Source organism: Thamnophis sirtalis, unplaced genomic scaffold, assembly GCF_051295495.1.
Source record: "Thamnophis sirtalis isolate CommonGarterSnake01/CBP01778 unplaced genomic scaffold, rThaSir2_p1.2 scaffold_5, whole genome shotgun sequence".
NCBI lineage: Eukaryota > Metazoa > Chordata > Lepidosauria > Squamata > Natricidae > Thamnophis > Thamnophis sirtalis.
The window spans coordinates 18,883,660-18,896,535 of record NW_028261385.1 but is presented as its reverse complement, the minus strand read 5'-3'; the positions used below and the strand labels follow the sequence as shown (position 1 = coordinate 18,896,535).

The window sequence follows — 12,876 nt, the reverse complement described above, 5'->3', positions numbered from 1 at the left end:
GACTCCATCCAGCCACCTCATTCTCTGTCGTCATCTTCTTTTGCCCTCAATCCTTCCCAGCATTAGGCTTGTCCCCGGGTCTTCAGTTATCGATCGGCAGCCTCCCGTTTCAACCCCGCTCCTTCCCCTCCACCTTCAATCTTTGGGCTCAAGCTGCCGGCCCCGCAGGACGTGCTCCTCGCGCGGGGTCTGGCCCTCCGCCCTTCTCCCCCACCCACCCCCATCCTCCAGGGTCGCGACTCCTCGTGGCCGGCCTTCCTTTCTCCTCCCGCGACAAACCCCTCCCTTCCTCCCCCCCTCGCATCACTGGAAAGAGGCTACCCTGACCTGCAGGTTGCACAAACGGCCCCTTACCAACCGGGTCGCCCCGGCTGATTTTTTTGAGGGCTTTTTCTCGCTCGGTCCGCTTCTCTCTCTCTCTCTTCTCTCTCGACGGCTTCCAGCCGCTAGAGTCAAACACCCCCCCCCCGCCCGCCGCACACCCCTCCGCCCTTTCTCCAGCACCTCAGGGGAAGGCGGCTGGGTTGGCCCTCTTGCCCTGCCCCACAGCTGGGTTCTTCCCCAGGTCCGCATCTTGAGGCGGGAATCCTTTAAAGTTGAGGGGGGCAACCGCCGCACCTCCGGAGGCCCCTTCCGACGGCAGCGCGCGCGCGCCCTTCCGCTCTCCCCGCGCCCCAGACACCAGCTGCTCGACCCTCTCGGTCCTCCTTTGCCCTCCGCTTCTCCCTGCCCGGAGAAGCTTCCGACGAGCCGCCCGCCCTCGCCGACTCTCCCGGCTTCTGGTTTCCTCGTCTTCCCTCCCTCTTTCCCTAGCCTGGTCAGCCCAGCCCGCTCTCCGCTCGCCCTTCGGCGGCGCCTGGTGGCCCCTTTCTCAGCCCTGCCCGCCGTCCCGCAGCGCGCGCGCGTGGGTTGGGGTGTGTGTGTGTGTTGGGGGGGGGAGAGCGGCGGGAGGGAGCGAGGGGGCAGGCAGCGGCCTCTCCGCCTCCTCCCTCGCCTGCAGCGCGCCCGGCGTCGGCGGCGTCCAGAGCCCCGTGCGGCGCGGATCGCGAGCCGCCGAGGGACGCCCGATGGTGCCGCGCGGCGACGGCGGGGGAGGTGCCAGGCGCCTTCTGCAGCTCGCGCTGCGCTCGCCCTCGCGGAGCCTGCGCCTGTGGCTGCTGCTGCTGCTCCTCCTGGCGGCTCTCGGCCACGCGTGGACTTACCGCGAGGAACCTGAGGAGAGCGACAGGTGGGTGGCGGGGAGGGGCAGAGCCGCGCCCGCGTTTCTTTCCTTCTTTTTTTCTCTCCCCCCCCTCCCCACTTCGCTTTGCCTGGTTTTCCAATCGGTTGGGCGACTCAGCGCCTGTCTCTCCTTCTTGTCCGCCTCGCAGGGAAGTGTGCTCCGAGAGCAGAGTCGCCACCACCAAATACCCGTGCCTGAAGCCCGGCGGGGAACTCAGCACCTGCTTCAGGTGAGTGGCGCCGCGCGCTCCCGCCTTTGCCGCCGATGGAAGAGCTGCTGGGACGGTTGAGGAGAGGGGGTGGGGGGAGGCACGCGTGTCAGCTTCTCCTAAGGACCAGCGAGAACCCGGGTTGGGACTCGGAAGGGCCCGGGTCACCGGTGCTGCAGACTTTGAAGGGGTGGTCACTTCGCGGAAGGTCTCCCTTTGCCTCGTAGCACCGAAGAGACCCGGCGAAGCCATATATCAGCCACGGGTTTATTAGAGGAAGGGGCGTCTCTCTGGTGCTGCTGCTGCTTTGGCTCCAACCCCCACCAAAGGTGGGAAGGTGAGCAGAGGCATTAAAAAAAAGAGAAGTGAGATATGCAAAATCAAGTATGTGGGTGTCTTTCTATCCCACGTTTCAGATAAAATGCCCCACAAAAAATTATCTCTGGTTTCAGATCTGTATGTTGCCTTGTCATTTTTTTTCTAGCCATGGAAAAAAATCATAACTGCAACTAGAATTCTATTTGTGCAACAATGGAAAGATGATGAGATCCGTCTGAGGGGAATGCGATCAAGAAAGTTTTAGACTGTGCAGAAATGGATAGATTAACACTAGCTATTAAAGATAAAGAAGAAACGGAATACGTTTTGATATGGGACATATTTTATCAATGGCTAAATAATAGAAGTTAGAAAGGAAGAGCTACAACTGGAGGAAATACTAAAGAGGAGAATTGTTAAAGAAGATGATGTTAAATGTTAAATATTAATGTTATGATATTATTATATTATTAATATGATGGTGATGAATTATAACAACAAAAATGTATAATATGATTACTTAAGCACAATTGCACCCAGAACACACACTGTTCAATGAAAATTGGATGTTTCATAAATAAAACAAATAAAACTTGGGGGGGGGGAGGAGAGAAGTAGATGGATACTTCTAATATCCCTTTAGGATATTAGTTATGGATCACGAATGAATATCTGTTTCCCGGGATAATGTTGCAGGATCCAATCTGGGTCAGTAACAGGGACCAAGCGTTTTGTCTTCCAAGCTTTCAGACTGGTGCTGGAGCCCATCTTCAAGGAACATAAACTTTCTGTAGTTATGGATCCTTGAGGAATTCAGAAGCTGACCCTGTCTGCTCCCAGCCCCACTGCATCTATTATTATTGGCCCATCAGTAGGTTCTTTTCTTCAGTTCTCAGACCATTCCTTACTTGCCCCTAACCTTAGTGCCAGCTGGGAATCTCATTTTCTGAGACAGGCTTAAATCCTCCTAAAACTATACAGGTGTTTCATTAAGATTTATTTTGACCATCTCAAGGTGTTGGACACAATGACTTGGTGGGAGGTCAGGTGATTGGCAGAGATCAGAAGGAGGCAGAATGGGGGTTGGTGATAGGAACAGCTGTGTTCATGCCATATAGTTTTTGCTGACTCTGAGTGAAAGAGAAAACTAAACTCAATAGTGAAGAAAGACAGCTGATCTACTATAATGTAGTTCTGGAATACAGGCAATACTTGTTAAGTTCTCTGATTTGAACCCCAAGGCCGCCTATTGCTCATCCTGATTTCAAACAGCTGTGAAGCTGGTGGTGAGCCATTACAAATGGACAGGTGGAGGATTAAACTGCAGGAGTGTTGAGTGCCTGAAGTTTCCTCTCATTTGCCCATTGCTTGATTTTGTATACAGATCTCCAGTTAGCACTTGTGTGGTGATCACTGCTTCCTTCCAAGTTCCTTCTGTCTTGAAGTTATAAATTGGACCTAACATAAAAGCTGTACTTATAAGGCATTTCACAAATACGTTTGTTCATTTTAGTCTGAAATGGACTTCCCTGCATTTACTGCCTTCTCTCCATCCTCACAATAGCTTTACATAAAAGTGCATGTAATATTCCCATGTATAGGAATAATGTTTTTTTTAAATGTGTAAGGAGGCAGACTTTGTATATTTCTGATTACAGCTGATTGTCAGGAGCTCCCATAAGCCTGGCCATTGATTACTTAGTATAATTAAAACGTAAAATCCTAGAAATGCTTTCTGCACCTGAGCCAGGCAAAAGACATGTCTGCTTTAAAGAGTTATAAATGGGTTGTGTGTTTATGCTCCCGTGTGCTCTGAACCACTATTTTTGGAAGAAAATCTGAAGTCCTGCACAGTCCTGGTATGCTTATATATCAGAGCTACAAATTCTGTTTCTTTTTGTTTGATAATTTCAGTTTTTTTTTTAAAAAAAATCACAGGTAACGGCTGTAAAAATATCTCCTTTTTTCTTTTTAGTTTAACATAGAAAAATCAAGATGTAAGGGAAAATCCACAATTACTTGTATTCAGAACCCTGTAACCTGACCTACCATACAGATTTTTTTTTGGAATGTGGTTAATTTTGCTATTGATAGTCTTTTTGGTTTTGGTTTTGAAGAGTTTTCCAATGATTCTGAAAATAGCTAGGAAATGAAATCCAAAACATCTTGAATACTCATTAAGTCCCACTGAAATCTGTTTCTTTAATGAATATGACGACAATCAAATTTAAGTTTTAACTGATTTTGTTTCCATGCAGGTTCTGCGCTCCTTAAGCATAGTCAAAACATTTTAATTTGTATGTATAATTCAAATTATGAATCACAGCAATGGATCTGTAAGCAGATTTCCACCAACTTACTAGCCAACTTTGTTCTTGCACAATGTGTGCTAATTGTATTCAGAATTACAGAATGTGCTCGTAGCTAAAGGTTGGTGTTGCTGCTATACTATTGACAAAATTTACCGATGTGTACAGTCAGTACTGAAAATCTTAACTGCCGTAGTTTATGGTTGTTTTCTGCTAGTATTGAGAGGAACATCTGGGGGAGAAGGAAGGCAGAGAGTCTTTATCACAGCTTTTTTTAATACAAGGGAACCAATATTTGCCTTCAGCATAGAAGTTGTTTTTAATTATAGCAGCGCCTAAACCAATGGTCAAACAACAGATAATCCATGAGGATTATTGACATGGGGGTTCAGCCTTCCTGCATTCACCACTGGTCACTTGGCCTGCTCGCCATGGTATGTTTCACTACCATTGAGCTGTCTTCTTGCCCTGCGTCCTGATGCTCATTCAGTTCTTTTGATGTTGTAGAACGCTTGGTGTTATATGAATTCCAATTTCCTAAAAAGTTCACTCTAAGGAGCTTGTGCATTGGTGGTACTGTACTCAACTGGACATTTTCTTTGTTCCTCTCTGGAGGCTGTGATACAGCATTGCTTATGAAAGATAATAGTGGAATAGTAATTTTTTTCTTTATGGTGTGCTAATATCTTAGTACCAACTATAGAATAAAACAGCAATTGATACAATAACATGTTGGGGGTTTCATGGAAATAGAAAGTCCATGAGATGATGCAAGATGCATTTGTAAGATGTTATTACAACAATGATGACGAAGTATTGCCATCAAGCAGTCCTCACATGTATGACTTTAGCAGGTCTGTAAAGCAAAGGAAAGCTGAAATATGATAAGCACAGTTACAAATTCACTTAGTGACTGCTTCACTTAATGATAGTTACCGGTTCCAATTGTGATTGCTAAATGAGAACTACTGCATTTGTGTGAATTTATTAATTATTGTTTTAGATTTGTTTTAATGTTTTTTTCCTTGTACATTGTCCAGAGACATGCTTATGAGAAGGGCAGCTAGATAAATTTGCTAAGAAAAAAATATGACAATACAATATTACAATTGATAATAACATCATAATATAAAATAAGGATTCTGTAAATTAAAAGGTCCAGTATAATATAATACTATAGAATAATATTAAACTCTATACTTTAAAATGAACAAACGTTTATTTTAAAGCAATTTTATATTAAATAAAATAACACAATATTAAATAAATAATTCATATTAAAAATATTAAAAGAAATAACTTTTGAGAACTCTAGAACAAAGTAACAATTCATTACGGTACTTGCAATCATTGTTCTGCTCCCGAACTGTCTATCTTGTACTAATCAAGGTCCCTCTGCTGTTTATACATAACATTTTTTTCACTCTGTAACATTTTTGCTGGGTTTAAACTACTAATTTGTGAAAATGTTCCAGTAGCAGAAAAGTTTTACTGAAACAAACAAATGAGGTACAAGTAGTAATTCTAAAATTCAGAGCACAAATCAAGGGCAGTTCCTTGAATTTTGATCTCATGCAAGCACAAATAAGTCTGAGTATCTAGACGTGGCCTTTCAAATGGGCTATAGATCATCCCACCTCTTTGTATATTTTATGATATGAAGATTTATTATTTATTTGTTTATTTTTTAAAAGTCATACTCTTTATTCACATTGAAAACATTATTCCTCCGGCATTTAGATTGGTCTTTGCCCTTCTGAAGACTTGGCTTTGCCATTTTGCCTAAGGATAGTGTTGAAGTAGAGTTTGTGAAAAACTATATTGTTGGTAAATTGCATTATATTCAGGCAGACTGTGTTGTTAATTGTTTTTGCTGTTTTCAATGGGTTGTACTGGTTTTCGTTGTGAATTTTGGGATATTTATTTTGTATTTTTGTGTGTTTTCATTTATTTATTAAATTTATATCTTGTCCATTTTGCCATTAAGTGACTGAAGATAAAAACCATAGTGTAAAACATTAAAATATCTATTCTATTCGATACGATACGATACGATACTATACTACACTACACTACACTACACTCCACTATACTATATTATACTACACTACACTACACTACACTACACTATACTATATTATACTACACTATACTATACTATACTACACTACACTACACTACACTATACTATATTATACTACACTACACTATACTATACTATACTACACTACACTACACTACACTACACTACACTATACTATACTATATTATACTACACTACACTACACTATACTATATTACACTACACTACACTACACTACACTATACTATACTATACTATATTATACTACACTACACTATACTATATTATACTACACTACACTACACTATACAGGGCGGGGCATAACCTTTTCCTAGGGGGTCACAGCAACACTTGTAATAACAACACAAATAATTCATACACCATTCGAAAGCCCATCAAAAACTGAGTTTATTGACACGATTTAATAGTCAGTATGACCACCATTAGCCCTTCGAACAGCATTCAAACGAGGTGGATAAGAACACAACAAATCTTCAAACAGTTCCGTTCGATTTTCCAGATTTTTCAACACAGTTTCCAAATTCATTCTCAAAGTTTCAACCGAAACAAATTTAACATTTAATAGCTCATTCAATTCAGTTTTTTATGGGCTTTAAAATGAGGTGTCGCGGAAGTTATAAACTGCTGTCGATCTTGCTGTGACCCCCTAGGAAAAGGTTATGCCCCGCCCTCTGGAAAATCTGGAAAATCGAACGGAACTGTTTGAAGATTTGTTGTGTTCTTATCCACCTCGTTTGAATGCTGTTCGAAGGGCTAATGGTGGTCATACTGACTATTAAATCGTGTCAATAAACTCAGTTTTTGATGGGCTTTCGAATGGTGTATGAATTATTTGTGTTGTTATTACAAGTGTTGCTGTGACCCCCTAGGAAAAGGTTATGCCCCGCCCTGTACTATACTATACTATGCTACACTACACTATACTATACTACACTACACTACACTACACTACACTACACTACACTACACTACACTACACTACACTACACTACACTATACTATACTATACTATACTATTAGAGGGGTGTCAAACTCGCTGTCCACAGGCTGGATGCGTGACGTGCTGGCCACACCCACCCCTGCTTTAGTGAAGGGGGGAAAGTTGCAATATGTCATTTGACAATGTGTCATCGTAAGTTTTACACCCTTGTTACATTACATTACATTTATTAACATATTAACAAAAATATTTAAGGAAAAAGCCAATTTACAAGAAGGTGGAGATAAAGTCTCAGTTTTAACTTTGTGAGCCTTGTATGTGAAATGAGTAAAAGCATCACCCATAAAATCAAGACATTCCCCAGATCATAACTCCCACTAATCTAATAAAATAACTTCAAAACAAAATCCTAGAGATCAGTGGAGGAATGGCCATTAAAATACCAGTGGGTTTCACAACACACAGTTATGAGAGGCTAGATGGGATATTCCACAACATCAAGACCATTGCTCATGCTGTTGAGAAGATGCAACCCAGTGTTGGGTTCCGGATCCCGTTGCAACTGGTACGCTGCAACGGGTCTGGGCATCCACCATGTGCACGTACACAGCATGTGTGCAGTATGCGCATGCTTACTTACCGCCCGTGACACTCCAGCTGCTCGGAGGAGTGTCGCACAGGCGCCGTACACTCCGTGTGAGTGCGCAAAAATCCCGATCGGCTTAAATACAGATGAGGGTGGGCGAGTGTTAGGAATATAATTCTAATGGTTGGGTTGGCAATATATACTGTAAATCATGTAACAATGCTATACCTGTTTCTTTAAATCATACTGTAAAATGTGACTGGTTGCTGTTTTTCCTCAATTGGCCATAAGAGGGACCCAGAATGACTGTTAGCTCTCTGTTCGTTAGATGCTGGGCTGATCTGATCTGAGTGCCGTGAGCTATTGTAAGTTTTGCAACTGCTAGCAAACTTTGAGTTCTGAACTGATTATATGATACTGGACTATATTATTTGGATTACCCCTTAACTGAAAGACGTTGATGACTAACTGTCTTATCAGTGTATAACTTGGACTGTTTGATGGACTCTGATACCTCTATTTCCACGAAAGTAAAAGCCTATTTAAACTGCAGTGTCTCTGTATGCTGGTTTGTGTGTTATCCAACACAACTCTAACAATGCTTCTCTGAACGTACTCACTCTCACAACGGAGAGTTTACCAAACAGCGGGCAGGTGGGCCCTCTGGAGCATCATACCGGAGCGGTACCTGGTGCTCCCAGCAGGCACCAGTATGCCCATACTGAGATGTACAGGTCATATCCCACCACTGATGCCACCCCAAGGGGACCCTATGGATGATGTTACAAGTTGTGCTAAATCATTTTTGAGGAGAACATCCCCAAATACAAGTCCTTGACTTACAGCAGTTCATTTGGGGACCGTTTGAAGTTACAATGGCACTGAAAAAAGTGACTTATGAGCGCATTCTTCACATGAATCCCCATGGCTACATGATCAAAATTCAGACAGTTGGCAACTGACTCATCTTTATGACATTTGGAGTGTCCCAAGGTCATGTAATCACCTTTTGCAACCTTTGGACGAGCAAAGTCAATGGGGAAACCAGAGTCACTTAACCATATTACCATGTTTTCCCAAAAATAAGACAGTGTCTTATTTTCTTTTGACCCCCGAGATAAGTGCTTGGCCTTATTTTCGGGGCAGACTTATTATTTTTCAGGTGCAGGAGGCGGCGAGTGTGGTCACCTCATGGCTGCTGCTGTGTTGCAATATTTTCGTGGAGGGCTTATTTTCGGAGTGGCCTTATTTTAGTGCATGCGCTCAACAGCCCGATTAGGCTTATTATCCAGGGAGGTGTTATTTTAGGAGAAACGGTATTAACAACCACAGTAATTTACTTTAAAACTTTGGCATGAAAGATCGTAAAATGGGACAAAACTCACTTAACAGCCATCTTGCTTAGCCACAGAAATTTTGGGCTCAGTTGTGGTCATAAAGTTTTTTTTTTTAATAGAATTTTTTTTGTTTTTTGTTACATAGATAACATAATCACACAACAATAGAAAAAGAAAGGCAGAAAAGAAAAAAAAGAAAAAAAAACCAAAACAAAGCCCATCATCACATGCAGTATGTCATTTGATTACAGGTGTTTTAACCTTTATCATTCTTATACATTCATTGTTTCATTTAATAGATTATAATTTAGTATCGTTTCTTATTCCCCTGCCTGTGGCAATCCATCCCTACTACGTTTCCCCACACACACACACACCGTATCTCTCTGTTATATATTTAATAGGCACAACAATAAAATAGAATTAAAAAAGAAAAGAAAAGAAAAGAAAAAAGCACAAAATGGAGAAAAAAAACCATCATCACATGCAGCATGTCGTTTGGTTACAAGTGTTTTAACATCTACATCTTTGAATAATATTTACCGTCTCAAATGCTTCATCTAGTATAACTAAAAGCCTCATTTTCATTCTACAATATATATTCAGTTAACATTAGCATTATTTTTCCCCAGAAAGTATACTTATATTCATTATTTTCCTTGCATTTCATACCTTCAGAGATCTTATTCCTTCATTTTTCAACAAGACGCATATATATACCAGTTTTCATTTGTTCCCTTATTAAAATTGCTTATCAGCAGCGAGATATCATTATAATAAATTCTTAACATTATACATTATATCACCAGACCTTATATTAATTTTTCATTTTATTATTGTTAGATTATTTCACAGCATAATTATATCATCATTCACTTTCTTCAATTAAAGCAGTTGTGGTCATAAAGTTAAGACTACATGTATTGACAATAATGTCGAATAAAGCCATGAGTGTGAGTTCATAAATAAGTTTGAATTCTTATCCAAAACTTTGGATTTTTTTTTCATATACAAAATTTAGTTTAAAATGCCATTCTGGATAGGATAGCAAAGTATACACAAGCGCAATCATAATTATTTTATTTTATTTATTTATATTCTTTAATGGAGAGGGTGTTTGTTTAACTGAGTGAGCTGCCCGTTTTTCCAAACATTTATTTTGTGGTTTATGGTTGTGGAAACATTGGCCTAGGCAATTATTGTAGAAGTTATCCTAAGAGCAAATTGGTGTTTCTTTTTTTCAAATTGGACATGGCTCAAGTGTTTGCAAGACAGAATTGATGTGAATATTGAAATAATATGAAAGTTTTCCGGCACTGTAGAAATAGTTGCCATATAAAGATAGCATAGCCATTTTCTAGCACATTTATTGTGGTATTGTGTAATACCCAAAAGCACAGCCTGCAGGTTTTACAGTTACACATTGCATCATTTTAATGTAGCATTCTATTTTAAGTGAAAGCCTATAAAATATCAGCTCGGGAATGGAAGGTTTTGTAAGTGATTTGTTTTATGTAGAATTTTGATATTCTGCAGATAGTAGCATTGAAAGACCGATCAATAAAATGGATTGAGTATGTGCAAAATGTTCCATGCACAAAACATTTCAATTATGAAATAGCCACATTCAGCTGGTCATTCCATGTGGATTCAAGGTGGCGCAGTGGTTAAATGCAGCACTGCAGGCTACTGCTAGATCAGCAGGTCAGCGGTTCAAATCTCACCGGCTCAGGGTTGACTCAGCCTTCCATCCTTCCGAGGTGGGTAAAATGAGGACCCAGATTGTTGGGGGCAATATGCTGACTCTCTGTAAACCGCTTAGAGAGGCCTGAAAGGCCTATGAAGCGGTATATAAGTCTACTGCTATTGGATTCAGCTAATCTGGGTCAAAATGGAACTAGTTGTACTATGGGCAGAAATATTCTGGAAGAGGAATGGGGGGGAAAAAGGACATTGACTGTAAAAAAAGTGACTAAGGGGTGACTAAGATCAATGAGTTGATGAACAGAAGTAAACAGAGAAATGAAATGCACTACAGGTAGTCCTTAAGAGCCGAGGTGGCGCAGTGGTTAAATGCAGCACTGCAGGCTACTGCTAGATCAGCAGTTCAGCGGTTCAAATCTCACCGGCTCAGGGTTGACTCAGCCTTCCATCCTTCCGAGGTGGGTAAAATGAGGACCCAGATTGTTGGGGGCAATATGCTGACTCTCTGTAAACCGCTTAGAGAGGCCTGAAAGCCCTATGAAGCGGTATATAAGTCTACTGCTATTGCTATTGCTATTGCTTAATGTATGACTATAATGGAGCTTGCCCATTACGGTTGTATTTTGGAACAGTTGTAAAAGGGTCAATCAAGTGACCAACACGATTTGATGGCCTTTTTTGCAGTGGCCATTAAGTGAATATGATGGTCCTTAACAGAACACCACAGTTATTAAATTTGCTGAAAATTGTTAGTGCTGGGTTTTGGCAAAATTGTCATAAAAGGTAGTTGTATATTTGTGTAACGCTTAAATGGCTATAAATGCAGCCGTGTTTTTGAGGGTCTGAAGTTCATTCATGTGGCTCCAGGTGTGGTCTGGTCATCAAATCTGGGTTGTAAGCCCCCTTTTTGGATTAGTTAAAACTTCAAATGATCTCTAAGTGACCAGTCGTAAGTTGATGGCTAACATTGTTGAATTAGGAGCATAAGACCCTCTGAATTTTGCTTGTTGTTTTGTTTGCTAAAAGCTAAAACAGTGTTCTGGGCTTCTTTTTTACTGCCTAAAACACATTTTCCATTTTACACATACTCCTTAGATTATGATTTATTTATGATTTGTAAATGAAAAGTGTTTTCAAGAGAAAACAGGAGCATCTTCCTTGTCGGAAAATGCACTGAAATAATTTTGGTAGGAGTGATATAGAGGTTTCTAGTATTACTAACTGGAATTATAGTGCAAATAATAACATGCACTTCAAATGTTTGCATTAATGCGACATAATTCTATGTCTGTTTAACTAGTCAGAAACATGCTTACCTTTATGTCTATGGAGATTCTCAGTCATTGAGGTCATGGTTGTCCCAAAGGTGCTTTTTCAAAAGGCAACTGGACTTTCTTTGTTTCTTCTTCGAGGTGGCGCAGTGGTTAAATGCAGCACTGCAGGCTACTTAGCTGACTGCAGTTCTGCAGTTCGGCTGTTCAAATCTCACCGGCTCAGGGTTGACTCAGCCTTCCATCCTTCCGAGGTGGGTAAAATGAGGACCCGGATTGTTGTTGGGGGCAATATGCTGACTCTGTAAACCGCTTAGAGAGGGCTGAAAGCCCTATGAAGCGGTATATAAGTCTAACTGCTATTGCTATTGCTATTCTTCAAAATGTTTTGCTTCTCATCCAAGAAGCTTCTTCAGTTTCAGAAGTGAAGTGAACTGAACTGAACTAGCTTCTTGGATGTGAAGCAAAACATCTTCAGGGAAAAACAAAGAAAGTCCAGCTCCCTTTTGAAAAAGCACCTTTGAGAGGCTTACCTTTATTAAATATAAAGTATCTTCTAAGTTGAGCTTGATTCTGGTTTATAGCATATGCACTTCCAGGTAGATTCCTTGGTATCTGACAAGTGGATTGGCATTGCCTTCTTCCATTTTTCAAATTTGCATACAGCTATTCAAATTACAAGATTCAACTCTGCTTAACCACTTAAAATTGGTTGTTTTGATCCAGAGGTGCTTTTTCAGGAGGCAACTGGATTTCATTGTTTTTTTCTTTTGAAGATATTTCACTTTTCATCTTAAAAAGAGCCGAGGTGGCGCAGTGGTTAAATGCAGCACTGCAGGCTACTTCAGCTGACTGCAGTTCTGCAGTTCGGCTGTTC

At 41.1% G+C, this 12,876-nt stretch overlaps 1 protein-coding gene across 1 annotated transcript in view; it reads left to right on the top strand.

Annotated features, from left to right (window-relative positions):
- Positions 1–1,067: 1,067 nt before the first annotated feature.
- CCBE1 (collagen and calcium binding EGF domains 1) overlaps positions 1,068–12,876 on the top strand; it is a 181,172-nt gene continuing 169,363 nt past the window's right edge. The window contains exons 1-2 of the mRNA XM_087715375.1: positions 1,068–1,228; positions 1,371–1,451. Coding sequence (XP_087571501.1) covers positions 1,068–1,228; positions 1,371–1,451 — 242 coding nt within the window. The remainder of the gene's footprint in view (positions 1,229–1,370; positions 1,452–12,876) is intronic.